The following is a 14,356-nucleotide window of genomic DNA, read 5'->3' as shown; positions in this document are numbered from 1 at the left end:
CCTGAATAGATCATACCGCAGCAAAGTATGCGGCGCTTTTGCAAAAGTCAATTTAACCAGGCCCTAAATGGGCGCCAGTGACCTTTGATTATCTCTAAGAACGCTGCCTCATATATCATTGCGGTACAAAAATCTGACGAATAATGGATCGCGTGAATGTGTTCTTGAAGTTCCTCTCGCGGAGGCACATCAATAGTTGAAACGGGTGACTCGGCGAGGTGGATCGCTCCCCCTGTCGAAGATCAGCTCGAATGCGTCAACTCTGGCCCACCGATCGCTGCCTCATCACCCATAGCCCCATAGTGATCCCGTAGGAACAAACCCGTGGCCGCTATGTTGGCAGGTTGGTTGGTAGGCCATAGGTAGCGGTAAACCTGCTTGTGCTGCTGCTGCCTGCTGGGTGTGCCCGTGTCTGTGCCTCATCCCCGTAGTCGCTGTCCGGCTTAGAAGCGAAACCACATACGCCGCGTCGTTCTTGTCCGGCGGCCACACTCAGCCCGCGGTTCTCTCCTGCCCCGCGGGGAACCGGTCCTCTGCCGTCTCGCACCTGCAACCCCGCAGCGTCTCGCCGGCACAAACGGGCGACGTGGGCGCGGGCGCAGGAGGAGTCGGTGTCGCCGCAGCTTGGTTTGGCGGCGGCGGGACATTGCTGGATGTCAGCGAGAGGGAGTGGCACCAGGTTGCTGGCGGTAGCGGTGGCGGTGGTCGTGGCGTTGCAACATTGCCGTTCCGGCCGGCATCGTTGTTTTGGGTGCTTTGATACGGAAAGTTGAGAGATTCTGGGTACTTCAAAATCTTACTGATTCATTATGGTAAAAGATCCCGTATCTGGGTGTTCCGGTGGAGACTAATTCCAACGGTAACGAGCCGGCTGTCCTTATGAGGAAAAGTAGATTTCTGCTAATACGCCTCCTTAGTACTAGGGCGAGTACCTGATTGGTGATGTGAATATGGACTCTGAACACACCATGATAATTCTTTGGGGGAAGCTCAGCTGGTTTTGATTGAATTCTGAGAGACCCGATTGAGATGCTCAGTCTCGAGTAAGATTAATGGTTGCCATTTTTTGCCCGGCCACGACACCTATCTGCACACATGGGGACTGCTTAGGCAATGGCCTACAATTTCATATGGACTCCAAGTGTGCTGAGTCCGGCTGGCTGGTCTTCATGGACAAAGGCGAGCTGGACGGAACTAGGAGATGCGCGTGATAGAGTCAGCGACGTGGTTTCCCATATACGCGTCCACATAGACCATGGGCTGATGGAAGAGCTTTTTATGGATGTTTAAGTAATATTCAAATATGGGATATGACAGGGAAGGAATAAATACAATTTGTTTAAATAGTTATCATTGTCAACTTGAACTTGTGCATATTCAAATATTCATTTATCTGTGCTGCCGAACAGGTGTTTGTTCTAATAAACCTTTATTTGTCCTACTAAACATTTTTCTAGTTCTAATAAAACTTCGGGATCTACATTGATGGCTCTACGGATATGTCTCACCGTCCCTTATACGAAACTTCTGTCGCTATCAACCTTGGAAGCTAGGACGCGTCCACAGTAATTGTGCGGTTGAGCTCCAAAGCGTCCATCTGCTCGGAAGTCATGAGGGAGGCCTTGCCTGTCACAGTCGCCTCTTCGCTAGTCCTCTTCACCAGACCCAAGTTCCCGCGCACCAGATCAATTGAGAGGCCGTCAATGACATCATTGGCGATGGCATTGAGACTCTGTGCGTTAGCCGTCATTTTCAGATTGCGTTGCACCATGGCGCCGAGGGTGGCGAGCTCCTCCTCGTTGAGCTTCTCCATCTCCTCGACACGATCTCGTGCCCCCTGGACCTTTTCGAGGATCGCCTGTTCGCTCGTCTTCTTATCCGCTTTCATGGTCTCGAGGGCAAACTCAACACCCTCCGCGGCTTTCTTCTGGATCGACTTGTTCTCCACATCTGTGTCGGCAGTACCTTGAATGACTATGTATTACTGTGTCAGTAGTGATGTTCGGTCTGCCGGCGACTAGTAGTGCATCATGTTGCTTACCAGGCTGGATAAAACTGAACGCCTTGTCGTAGCCTTCATCCTTCTCTTCCCCGATAATGGCAGTGCCTTTCGATCTCAGCTGTCTCAAAATAGTCATGACAACCAGCAAGAACCGCGTGTAACCCTCATTAACCTTGGTAGTGTGCCATTTAGCCGCGCTGAGCTCGCTGCATTGGCCCTTAATAGAAGCCTGGATCGTAGCAGCTGCTGAGAGTCCGGAAGTAAGGGCAAGATGCACACCAGACGAGAAGTAAGGGTCAATGAAGCAGCCTGCATCGCCTGCCAGTCTGAAGTGAGGACCGGCATAAGCACCAGCACTGTAAGACCAGTCACTGGCCTGCTTGATATCAGATGTCATCTCTGCGCCTTGAACCATGTCGTATATCTGCGGCGCCATCTTCAAGTACTCTTTGTAAAACTCAGCACCACTGAGCCCAGTCTCCTTCTTCTTCGCAAAGAAAAGGTCTTGCCGGGCGACAATACCGCATGATAGCGTTCCATTGTGCAAAGGAATGGCCCAGACCCAGCCACTGCCATCTGACAAGGCCTCGAAGAATGGTGAGTTTTCGTTCTTCTCTCCAGGGCTGAAACGCTTCGCACCCTTCCAATAAGTCCAGTTGGCGATGTTCTTCAGGGCTTCGTTAAGCCTCCTGTTCTTGAGGTACTTGGTGGAGATTATACCGTTGCGTCCACTAGCGTCAACGATGTAGTCAAAGCTGATGGTACCGGTAGTACCGTCCTTGCGTGACCAGGTTGCTGACACTGGGCGCCCAGGGTTGGCAAGACGGATCTTCCTGTCAAATCCTTCCTGGTCGTATGGCTCAAAAGCAATTTCTTCAACTTTGGTCTCATCAAAGACTTTGGCGCCACACCTTTCGGCGTATCTAAAAAGCAATTCGTCCGACTCTGATCGAATCACGTTCCATGCATGGCCACCCGGACCGAGGGAAACTGAGAAGTCCGTGTCTGATGTGGAAATTTGCATTAGTGTGATCGTCACGCGGGATAGAAGCGGGACCTGGACACTTACAGGCAGGATTCTTGTCAGTGATCTTAAAAGTGGCTCCAAACTGAACGTCAGTGCTGGTCAGTGATGTTTCCACATTCAGACGCACTCAATGAAGGAGCTAGGGTCAGCAGTACACACCTTCTTCTCGAAACCATGCTTATCAAAGGCTTCCTCAAGCTCAATGAACCTCAGAAAGTATCGCATTGACGCAAGCATGCTTTCTCCAATGTGGTACCTTGATCGCCATGTGTTAGCGACTTGGTACTATCAGTGTCATTCGAGACATCAGTGACGCACCTTGGGAACTTATCGGCCTCGAGAACGACAACGTCAACACCCTCCCTGGCCAGGACACAAGCTGCGTATGAACCTGCCGGGCCACCGCCCACTACAAGAACTGTGGACTTCTGAGGTACAGACATGATGATTATTATTCTATAAAAAAAAAGAGCTGAAAGTTATTGATTGATACGTGATGGGGTTGATGAACTGCTCATTGACGAGTGTGTTGACGATATCTCGAAGACTTCTCCACCGAGATTGATTCTTCTTTATATATTTCTTTTGACAGACGTCGTTGACGTCAGAATTTTATCAAAAATAGCAGCTTGCACTTCTCTTTACTTCGGCGTCGGAGTCGGGAGAATACCTTTACCTTGGTGGGGCAACAGGAGAACACCGGCGTGGTGCTCGGATCACATCTGAATGATTTCCCAAGTCTCTTCCTTGACAGGTTAGCCACTGCTGCTGCGTATCTTGGGGTTATTTTCTTTTTCTGGGATAGTTCATGCGAATATTAAGTTCACAGGTAAGAATTATGTCCGGCTGTCGCCTCAGCAGGTCCAAGCATACGATCTGTGGCGTGAGGGACAGGTCATCTTGTGTTTTTGTTTTGGATCTTCCGTCCTTCTGCGACTGTGCTACTAGTAGTTGGCGGGACTTAGTCTCCTCGATGTCCGAAATTACCAGCTCAACCCATGCCTCCAGTCTGTGTCCTTCCGAGTCTGCTACAAATGCTGCTGTTGTGAACGTCTAGAAACTTGAACGTCCTGTACCCCCGCTCTACATTGATCGAATCAGAATTTAATGACGAATTTCCTATTGGATGCTACTAAGTATCCTAAATTGACATACAGCAGCATCAGCGAAAGTCTTGCCCATGTGAGGTGCAGTATACTCCGTCGACCACGTCTCTCCCAAAGCTCTAAGATGACTGCAACTACACGACAAGAACTGGGGAGCGCCCCGATTGATCTCACTATTCCCATCATACAACCAATAATGCCAATCCGAGTCCAAAAGGTTCAAACTCGTCCCATCTCACGGAGTATCTTCGGTCCGCGGCACACTTTCGGATACGATTCTTGCCTCCCTGTGCTCAAAATGTTTCCACGGTGCGTCTCTATACAGCAGATCCTCAACCGGCATGTGACATGCAGAAGGAATCAAAGTATAATGTACCGTTCATGATTCGTAGTCTTTCAACCTTTATTCTTGTATGCCAAACCTGAGAAACGCAGCAATTGCCCAGGTGGTAACTGCCAGTGAGATGGGTGGCAGTGTGTATTCCACCCGCAACTACTTGGCAGCACTACAGAAATCACGTTGATTCTGAAGACTGACGATGTAGGTGTGTGGCTTGTTGATTCCTACAAACTCGTAGTTGCCTGGCCTCCAAGGCGAGGCGTTGCCTGTGCAGCTGCCTAACTTGAAGTGATTCCCGAGCAGGAGGGCTGGGCCGTGAGAAGGGTTAGGGCTTGCCATTGCCTATTGTGTGGTGGTCCGTGCGCGCTCGGGGGGGTTCCTCCTCCAGGAGGAACTGTTCCCTATCCCGGTCAGTTAGAGTTAACTTCAAATGTTAGCAAATAGACTACACACCACTACCCCCCCCCATTGTTCCTTTTGGTTGCCCGTTTTGGTGCAAACAGCAGCAAGGTTGCTGGTAGCTTCCTTTCTGTCTTCCTTCTGCAAAGATGTCACGAATAATGACACTGTACTATTAGAAGCAAAAGTGACGCCACCTCTTGCCATAAGCACGTAATTAGTTCTTATATCACGATGAATGCACCCTCGGACTGAATACAATTATCTTGACTTAACCTGATCCCCGGAAAATGCGACATGGACTTCAGCCTCGACTTTACTGGGATGCAATGATGCTCTTAGAGTTTACGGCCCGGAGTCTGATCTGCAGTGACCTGGCGTCGTGGTGAACCAGGCTCATCTAGAACGCTGCGTCGCAGCATCAAAAAGTGGACTGGACTTATCAGGTGACAATTTGTTTCACTTTATGACTCTAGCGGCGAATTTGTAATTCGGTCGTCTAAGCAACCTTCGCCCCAAACAATTTCTCGACACTATGTCCAACACACCCATGTCCGTATATGTACAATGAGAATTTGGATTCCATTTTCCTTCGACTTGATGATCAGCCTAGATCTTATCCACAGCCAGGCACTCGTCGCTCAGGCTCGCATCGCATTGAGGGCACCATCCGTAGCAGTTGTCCTGTAGCATACGTTAGCTTGGGAAGTGTCTTGGACTTGGGGAGCTGGCCACGGGGACGCCTAATTGGCCGCACCCGTGGACTCTCCTGGGGGTGCGACAGCTAATTTTAAACCGAACATCAATTGATCTGATTTCAACGTACATTTGCAGTTCCACCCGCCTTGCAGCTCTCCACACAAGACTTGTCGAAGCCAGGAACATAGGGGCTGTCCTCGGGCAGCGCGGCGGAGGCGACCATGGCGACAAAGGATGCCGCGGCGAAGATGTTGCGCAGATACATGTTGTGTTTTAGTTGTGGGAGTTTTGGTGTTTAGGCTCGCCCTAAAATTTCTGTATCGAATTTGTAGAATAGAAGACTGGTGAAAGTATGGAGTGTGAGCTGGATAACAATTGGTGACTTATGTTGATCATTTATATAGCTTTGAAAAGATGCCACGTGAGGTACTCACAGCGGAGCATACACGCCCTGACTCGGACGAACGCATGCAGATCTCCCAGGTTCAGGCACAAGCTGTCTGAAACGTCACGCTTTCAATAAACATGGAACGTCAGGGCATGAGTAAGGCTGAGCAGTTAATCTCGCGCTCCCCTCAGCCTAGATACAAAAGGGGCAAGTTGCCGACTCCCGCCCGCCAAGCAAGCTTCAACTAGCTGTAGCTCCCAAACGACCGCCCGCAATTGAGTTTTAGCTACTGATCGGAAAGGTGTATATAGCCGCGCGCTCTGTGTATTTGGAAGCATAGTACCTTGTCCGGGCAGGACATCATCGTCGTAGAATGAGGTAGATTGATGCGACTGGTATTTGATCCGCCAAGAATTCCTGACTCACATGATCTGCGAATGCGTTCGTCAATTGGTAAACCCCAATCACAGACATATTACCTATCCCAATTGTCCCAGGCATCAGAGCTTGCCCCGATCCCCAGTAGGGAGACATCTGCTTGCAGCGGCGGATCCTGTCCACCCCCTCCCCATTACCTAGAACTCTCCAACGTACCAACTTCCCTAGTGTTAATATGTAGTAATTCCCAGGTCTTACTGACTAGTATTAGTAGAAGTACTTATAGATCTCTTTATTAGGGTCTTCAGGGCTAGTTTTCCACTGTTATTGACACACTGTATATTTTAAAATGGGTGTTGGGCGCTCACCACTGCATGAAGGCTTCATGTATGTCCTCGGACGTATGCGGAATAGAAGTGAAGCTAGATATCACTTACTGTCAGGTAGAAGCACTTGAGCCAACGGAGTGGATCGAAAAATTGGAAAATTTGAAACACTCGATCATCAACCTGCAGGCCTTCAGGAAGCAAATGTCCTCGCACTAGGAATTCCACATAATTGTGCCAAAGTCGTAAGGTCTTAAGGTAGCAGTAGTCACCATACAAACCCCGACAAGGAACGAAAAATGTTTTATTTAACTAGGCGAGTACGGTACAGGAACTGTCCTCCGCGTCGAAGAGACCCATCCATCCCATGTCTAAGGTATGCATTGTTCATTTTAGAGACTCCCGTGCGATTGATAATAAGAGGCTTGCAGTATCTTCTTAGCTCGAGGTAAGAGAACTCTGGATAGTTGATGAGACCTTCCAACATATTGATAACTCCAAGTATGAGGAGGGCTTCAGCGATGGAATGAGATAGCACCCCTTTGGGTTAAATGACGAGCGCCGGTCTATCAATACCCCAAAAATAAGCAGGAATCTGAATTCTTCATCGATATGTTGGTGATAGGCAACAAGGCGTTTTTGTGACATGCAAAACCAGCTACCTACGTGCTGCGCATTGGCTAGCCTGTCTTGTGACGAATTCCGGTTTCTGGGCATGATCACGAAGTTCGAGATACTCAGAATTCGTCCTAGAGAGGATGCCCGATTACATCAAGACCTAGGTGGCTCTCGAAATTCTCAATGTCGGGTACGGCCCATTCAGATAAAACCAAAGTTCATTTTACCGAGGAATGATTACATTGGACACCGACTCTTACAGGTGGGATATTGATAGGCAGCGAGCGTCTTGGCCACCTGTGCACAGAATACGCCGCCAGTCCCATACCAGTAGGACTGGTTCCCTACACCCTGAAAGTACTGAACAGGGTACACGGCGCTAAGACGCTGTTGACTCCGACTTGGCGGAGAAGGCGTGACAATTGCTGAAATTTGGCACACGCAAGCTGAAAAGATAAAAGACAGACAGCCGTTTTCGTTGTACCGCCACTGAAGATTGGACACGATTTCGGAGCTCATTGAAAGACGAGAAAGTCGAATTGAGGGGGTTTGTAGTTGTTATTAAGAACGGAAATTCGCGTACTCAAAATCGGAAGGCGCGCACCTATCTGCTAACTAAGAAGTACTCTATATAAAGACTTCTTCTATGAAAGGGTTAGCTAAGGTGAAGGGGGTAAGCTCTAGAGTGTAAAGTATAGTAGAGAGCTATAAGTAGAGCTAATAGATATAACTTATAATTTTATTTTTAATTCCTATATATATAAAATATATATAGCACCTTTATATAATAATAAATATTTAAGACTTAATATTTAAAGAAATATAATATTAATAAGGCTTTAACTATATTATATTTTTCTTTTATACTATATAATTATTTATTTCTTTTCTAATTTAAAGCTTATATATAAAGTCTTTAATAGCTTTATATATATCTTTATAATCCTTTTAAAAAGGAGAACGGAAATTTACACACCTAGAATTGGAAGGTGTATACTTATCTGCTAATTAAGAGATACTTTATATAAAGATTTCTTTTATAAAAGGGCTGGCTAGGGTGAAGGGGGTGAGTTTTAGAGTGTGAAGTATAGTGGAGGGCTATAAGTAGGGTTGGTAGGTATAATTTAAGTTCTTAAAGGATTAATTCGCTTTATTTATAGTTTTAAATAACAAAGAGGACTTGTTTATTAAAGTTATAAGGACTTTAAGATTCTATTCTTTGATTGGTTGAATAGTAGGGAGGGTGTGTGCCTTTTAATTTTAGGTATATAAATTTCCGTTCTCTTAAAAAGGAACTTTAAATCTATTCTTTCCTTTATTTTTATTATATTTTTTTATATTATTAAAGAGTTAATAATTATTAATAATAAAAGTATAGACTTTAAAGAGAATAAATTTATTATACTTTTTTTTTATTTTTTTATAAATTACTTTTAAGACTCTTTTTAAGAGTTTTAATATTTTATTATAAAAGTTTTAAAGGTAATATATTATAAATTATTTCTTTATTTTAAGTTTTTAAAGTTAATTATATATTTAAATAAAAGTTATAATATTTATTTAATAAAAGTTTTATTATAAAGTATATATATATATATATATATATATTTAAAAGGATAATTTTAATTAAACTTCTTTTAATATAATTTATTTATATAGCGACTATTTTTAAATTTAATTTTATTATATAACTTTTATAATAATTAAATTATAGGTTACTTCTATTTATAATTTTAATTAATATTATTATTAAAATAATACTCTTTAACTTTATTTATATATTATAAAGTTAAGGTTATAAGTATTTATTATATTATAACTATTATTATTAATATTATATTCTTTTAAGTGTTAAGTTTTAAATACTTATTATTATATAAAGGTACTATATATATTTTTAAATATATATAAAATAAAAGTAAAACTATATAATATTAATAATAATAAAAACATAATTTATAAATATATAATTAAACTTTATATTATATTAATAAAATTAAAAATATTATTTTTAATAATATTATATTAAAAGTTAGTAAAATGGTTATATAATAAAATTAAAATAATTTTAAAATAACTTTTATAAAAGAATTTCATAATATAAAATTTAATAAATTAACTTTTTTATTAATATAATTATTATATAACTATTTAAATTTATTTTTATTAAATAAATTATAAATATTATAATCTTTATTTTAAATATATAATTATTAATTCCTTTTAAATATAAAGTTAAAAACTTATAATTATAATTTTCTAACTAATTTTTATTTAATTATTTTATTATATTATAATTTAATTTAGTTTTGATTTTAATTAAATATCTCTTTAAACTTATTTAATATTTTCTTCTTTAAATAAATTAAATTTAAACTAGAACCCTTAAGTTTAAGTTTAAAATTCTTATAGATCTTAATTTATTTTAAATTAAACTTATAATCTTTTAACTTCTTTAAAAATATATTAATTATTTTAAATAATAATAACTTTTTTTTAAAATAGAGATCTACTTTTATATAATTATAAATCTAATTATTAATAGTTATTTTTTTTATAAATCTATTAGAACTATAAACTTAGATATAATATATAATAATAGAGTATAGTTACCTTACCTAATTATATCTTAGTTTAGTGGTATAATAGGTTGAGCGACTGCTTTTAAGTGGTCTTATTTATAACGTAGTAAAGTGAATGGATAGGTGTTTACTTATAGAGTAGAGCTAAAACTCTAATTAGAGGAATAGTAGCTTTATCTTCACCTATTTTAGCTAACTTATACTTAAGTTATATAGCAACCTTATATATAGTGCTTAACGGCGTTAAAACTAACCTATAATCCACAATAACTTCAACTTTTAATAGACTAATAGCACTAACCTAAACTAGTATAGTTTAGTGTATTAATATAGGAAGGTATCTTCTAATAATAGATAGTATTATAGATAATTATAAAGTTATTATAAAAAGTTTTATATAATAAACTTAGTTAAGTTAATCTTTAAAAGATATATTATATTTTATCTTTTTAAGATTTTAATTATTTATTTTAACTTAATAGTAAAATTAAAAAATAAATAGTTTATATAATTATTAATAGAATAATAATATTATAATAATAAACTTATTTAAGAAAGTTTTTTATATAAATTTTATAAAAGATTAAAACTTTTTAAAAATTAAATAAAGTTTATTTATTATATATTAAATAAATATTATATAAGGAAAGTAGAAGTCTAAGTATTTAAAAATTAAATCTTTCTTCTTTAAATATATTACTTTATTATTAAAGATTTATTTACTTTTATATAATATATAAAGAATATAATAAAAGAGAGCTTTATAAAGAAAGTTAGTAATTCTATATATAGATAAATTTAAAGGTATATATTAAATAATTATTAACTTTATATTTAAAGTATAAATTAATAGTTAATTTAAAAGCTAAAAAAATAATAAATATAATATAATTAAAGCCTAAATATAATTTAAGTTCTTAAAGAACTAACTCACTCTATTTATAATCTTAAATTATAAAGAGAACTTATTTATTAAAGTCTTAAAGACTTTAAGATTCTATGAAATCCTGTACTCTAATTGGCTAAATAGCAGGGAGGGTGTGCACCTTCTAATTTTGGGTGTGCGAATTTCCGTTCTCTTAATACTGTACCACCAGGTGTCACACAGCCTAACTATTGTGCACCTGGGCAGTTTCTGAATGTGCCAAGATTGGTGCACCTCGGCACTGAAGGTCGCATCGATATGCCAATACTGAAGGTCCGGCTGTTGGGATGCACGAATTATGATGGCCCAGTGCGGTGGCATCGGGTAGATTTCTTAGCCTTATGTCTCGGTGCTCAGCACTTGAGGCAATACATACACCAAGCCCGCATTGCAAGTTCGGTTCGGATTCATAGAGTGGACGTGCAAACCCGCAAGGCGCTTGCGCACAGAAACTGGGGCCAAGGCAGTCCTGCCAGATCCATCTCGCCCGGATGCTGTGCTACTAGTCCACTCGGTTAGTTTCGAGCCCCGGCTCGTAATCCACCGCGGCGCTCCACCGCGTGCACTAAGATGAGGCATCGATGTGTGGCAAGGGTTGAGAACTGCGAGGCCAGGCCAAAAAATGAGCACGGGCGGGTTTGAAGGGAGGCTGTTCGAGGCAGGTGCGGTATTGAAGCATGTGGCCCCGGTCTGGGGGTGAGGGCATCGTGACGAAGCCGAAGCAGGCCTCCCAAATGACTGGTTCACTCGTACGAGTGAATCTAAGCGTGATTGGGATCACTGACCCCTCAATGCATGGATCTGCACAGCTGTTGATCATGACGAATGCTACACAGTAGCTCCAAGTACGTATGCAGCCTGGGCGAGCCGCCTCGGTTGGAGTCTTACTAACTAACGCACACCAATGAGGCTTGGGTCTGACAAGCTTCGAAACAATGCCCTTGGTTTGTGATGGGATTTGCCTGCATCGTAATTTGTGCTGCCCGCACAGTAGCGATTAAACAATCTTACTGGGGGAACCCCCAGCTTCTTAAGATTTGTTCGCAAGGGTCGGGTTTACATAAGGCGTTGTGCTTGTTCATCTGCGGGTGTGACGACGGTACACTGTGCATTGTGGAGCATCCTTAACCAACATTGATAACGGCCATGTGGCACACCGTATCTTGACTCTTCCTGGACGGTGAAGCGAGAGTGGCCTGCGGGCCCCTGAACTCAGCCTGCCAGGTACATGCAGATCACTCCACCGAGCGACGATAGTTGGCATATTCTTGGCCAGATTCCCTCTGGATAATTCTGCCACGTTTCTGTCACCCGAACACCGCTCTTCCACATTGGACGTACCGTGTGCAAATATGGCCCGCGCCAAACTCGCTTGCTTTTCGCTACCCAGGTAGCCTATCGGTCCGTCGCGCCACTGGCAGTCTTGCGGTACCCTTGCCAAGCAGCCGTGGATCCCTCTCGGCCGCTCTCGACCAACGGATGGCCTGTGTCGTTCAGGGTAGCTGGGGTCGGAGTGCCGATTTGCTGGATCTCCCTGTCCCTGGTGACATGGGCCCGTTGGTCCACCAATGCAAGATTTGAGCAACGCCGGGTCCGGAAAGGGGAGAGGGCGTCTAAAAGCCCGATGGCAGCCAGTTCTGGGCCCTGCCGCTGCTGTCGTGTTCCTCTCTCCATGTTTTGCTGCTTTCCGGGGTCATTTTCAGTGTGAATGTTCAGTTGAGCATTTTCGCTCTTTACCAGGACGTATCGGTCGTCAAAGCCCAGTCTCTCATTCTGTATATCCAGATCTTTTAGCATATTTTCTTTCTTTTATTATCTTCATTTTTACTTCTTCGCCATCGACATGGCTCCATCTTCGTTCAAGAAGCTCGGGGCAGCCCTCGCTTTCGCTTCCGCGGGGAGGGTTGCCGCCCACTCTCCCGACCTCCTGGGGAGTGTTGTTGATGCCATATTCGGCGAGGCCCCAACGCCGACGCATACCCATACAACGAGCTACGTTACCGCAACCTCGACCGGCGTCAACGAAGCCGGCGAGACTACCGTCGTTGTCGTCGTCGACACGACTATCTGCCCCGTTACGGCCGCCGAGGCCTCCGAGACTTCTACCCTTATTTCCGAGACCAGCCCCGTTCCAGTGCCGGCCACGGCGACGTCTGCGACGGCCGCTGTGGCTGTCACACCTTCGGCTTCGGGCTCCGCCATCATCAGCACCTCGCTGCTGCGGAACGCTTCCGTGCCCATGACCACCAGCACAATTTTTACGTCCCTCACATCTACCATCTCCTCTTGTCCTACCGCCGCATCCGACTGCACCGTCGGAGATGTCACCACTGTCGTCGTTGCCGTATCAACGACCGTCTGCCCTGTCACCGCAACCGAGGGCGCATCCAAATCTACCGGTACCGTCAGGCCCACCGGCCCCGGTAATGTACCCGGCTTCGGCACCTCGAGGACCGGCGCGCAGGGAGCCACCACCCTGACGACCGCGACGTCCCGCTCGTCGTCGTCGGTCGTATCCTCCTCGTCCTCCTCCATCGTCCGCGCCCAGACCACTATCACCAGCACGCCAAGCGTCGTCGTGACGACCGTCTCCGCGTCATCCACCAGCACCTCCGAGTCCGATGAATCAACCGGGACGGTCCTGGAGATGGCCACGGGCTCGCCGTCGGACTACTCGGCTTTCTACACGGACGCGACCGAGACGGTAGCCGTGCCCTCCGCCGCCATGACGCCAACGACCACCAACTACAACGACGCGCTCATGAGCCTCGCCAGCTCGGTTGAGGCTTCCTCGGCCGAGGAGACGAAGGCGGGTGGCAGCGACTGCCAGGGCATGGATTGCATCGTCGTCCAGTCCAACTCCGGGGTCAAGAGCGGCATTAACGCCAGCGGGTTTGCGCTGGTCGCGCTTGCTGGCGCGCTCTTCTTGCTTTAGAGAGGGAGCTTTGTGTCAGCATTTTTGGTCCAGCTTATGTGGACCAGAGCTGAAACTCTCGTGAATTACGAGAGGGGTTAGATAAAAGTCAGAGTACACACAACTCTAGCGACAAATTTCTTTGTATATATATAAACACCATAATAGCCACGCGATGGTACGAAATAAATTATTTGAAATCCGTGACAGAAACTTGCTGCGTGCATGATTCTTCCTATATATCTAAACATGCCGCGTGGCGGTTGGTTTCTTCCCAAATATCCCAGGAAGCGATATTAGTACCGGGACCTCAAGTACTAGTAGGTATTGGAATACCTAACTGGTACCCCAGGGTAGTGACGCACAGCAGTTTGATCGGTGCTTTTTCTCAGACAACCCGGAAATTGAGCAGCACTGTTGTCCAATGGCGGTATCTGAAAATGTTCCAAATGTAACCAAGACAGATTCCACACAAAGCAGCTCTCCCAATCGCTTCCAACACACTTATTAGAAGCCTAGGACTTGCCTTCGGTCCTACTCTCACACTCCCGAAGACTTCGATCCGACCGCAAGACTCTCGACATTTTAATATGGCGCGGAGACCCGTGTCAAGAGGTACCGGAAACTGCGGCGAGAATATGGAGCGCGTCTT

The 14,356-nt window shown here is 43.8% G+C and overlaps 3 protein-coding genes across 3 annotated transcripts; 1 reads left to right on the top strand and 2 right to left on the bottom strand.

Moving 5' to 3' along the window:
• Positions 1-1,549: 1,549 nt before the first annotated feature.
• KVR01_011924 (uncharacterized protein) lies at positions 1,550-3,254 on the bottom strand (the record flags this gene model as incomplete). Its single annotated transcript, XM_044793296.1, has 4 exons — positions 1,550-1,950; positions 2,210-2,489; positions 2,565-2,835; positions 3,187-3,254. 4 exons carry the CDS (start codon positions 3,252-3,254, stop codon positions 1,550-1,552), a joined length of 1,020 nt encoding a protein of 339 aa, XP_044639005.1.
• A 2,229-nt stretch (positions 3,255-5,483) lies between these two features.
• Positions 5,484-5,838, bottom strand: KVR01_011905 (uncharacterized protein; the record flags this gene model as incomplete). The annotated part of the gene is made up of 2 exons (XM_044787573.1): positions 5,484-5,558; positions 5,701-5,838. The coding sequence occupies 2 exons, from the start codon at positions 5,836-5,838 to the stop codon at positions 5,484-5,486; spliced, it is 213 nt and encodes a 70-aa protein (XP_044638986.1).
• A 6,313-nt stretch (positions 5,839-12,151) lies between these two features.
• Positions 12,152-13,908, top strand: KVR01_011908 (uncharacterized protein). The gene has a single exon (XM_044791448.1). The coding sequence runs from the start codon at positions 12,634-12,636 to the stop codon at positions 13,723-13,725; it is 1,092 nt and encodes a 363-aa protein (XP_044638989.1). The 5' UTR covers positions 12,152-12,633; the 3' UTR covers positions 13,726-13,908.
• Positions 13,909-14,356: the final 448 nt, after the last annotated feature.

Source organism: Diaporthe batatas (assembly GCF_019321695.1).
Source record: "Diaporthe batatas strain CRI 302-4 chromosome Unknown Contig00017, whole genome shotgun sequence".
NCBI classification, from domain to species: domain Eukaryota; kingdom Fungi; phylum Ascomycota; class Sordariomycetes; order Diaporthales; family Diaporthaceae; genus Diaporthe; species Diaporthe batatas.
The sequence above is the reverse complement of the archived record's forward strand: the minus strand, read 5'-3'. Positions and strand labels throughout refer to the sequence as shown.

Coding starts and splice junctions, on each gene's coding strand:
- KVR01_011908 (XM_044791448.1), top strand. CDS start 12,634: ATGGCTCCATCTTCGTTCAAGAAGCTCGGGGCAGCCCTCGCTTTCGCT.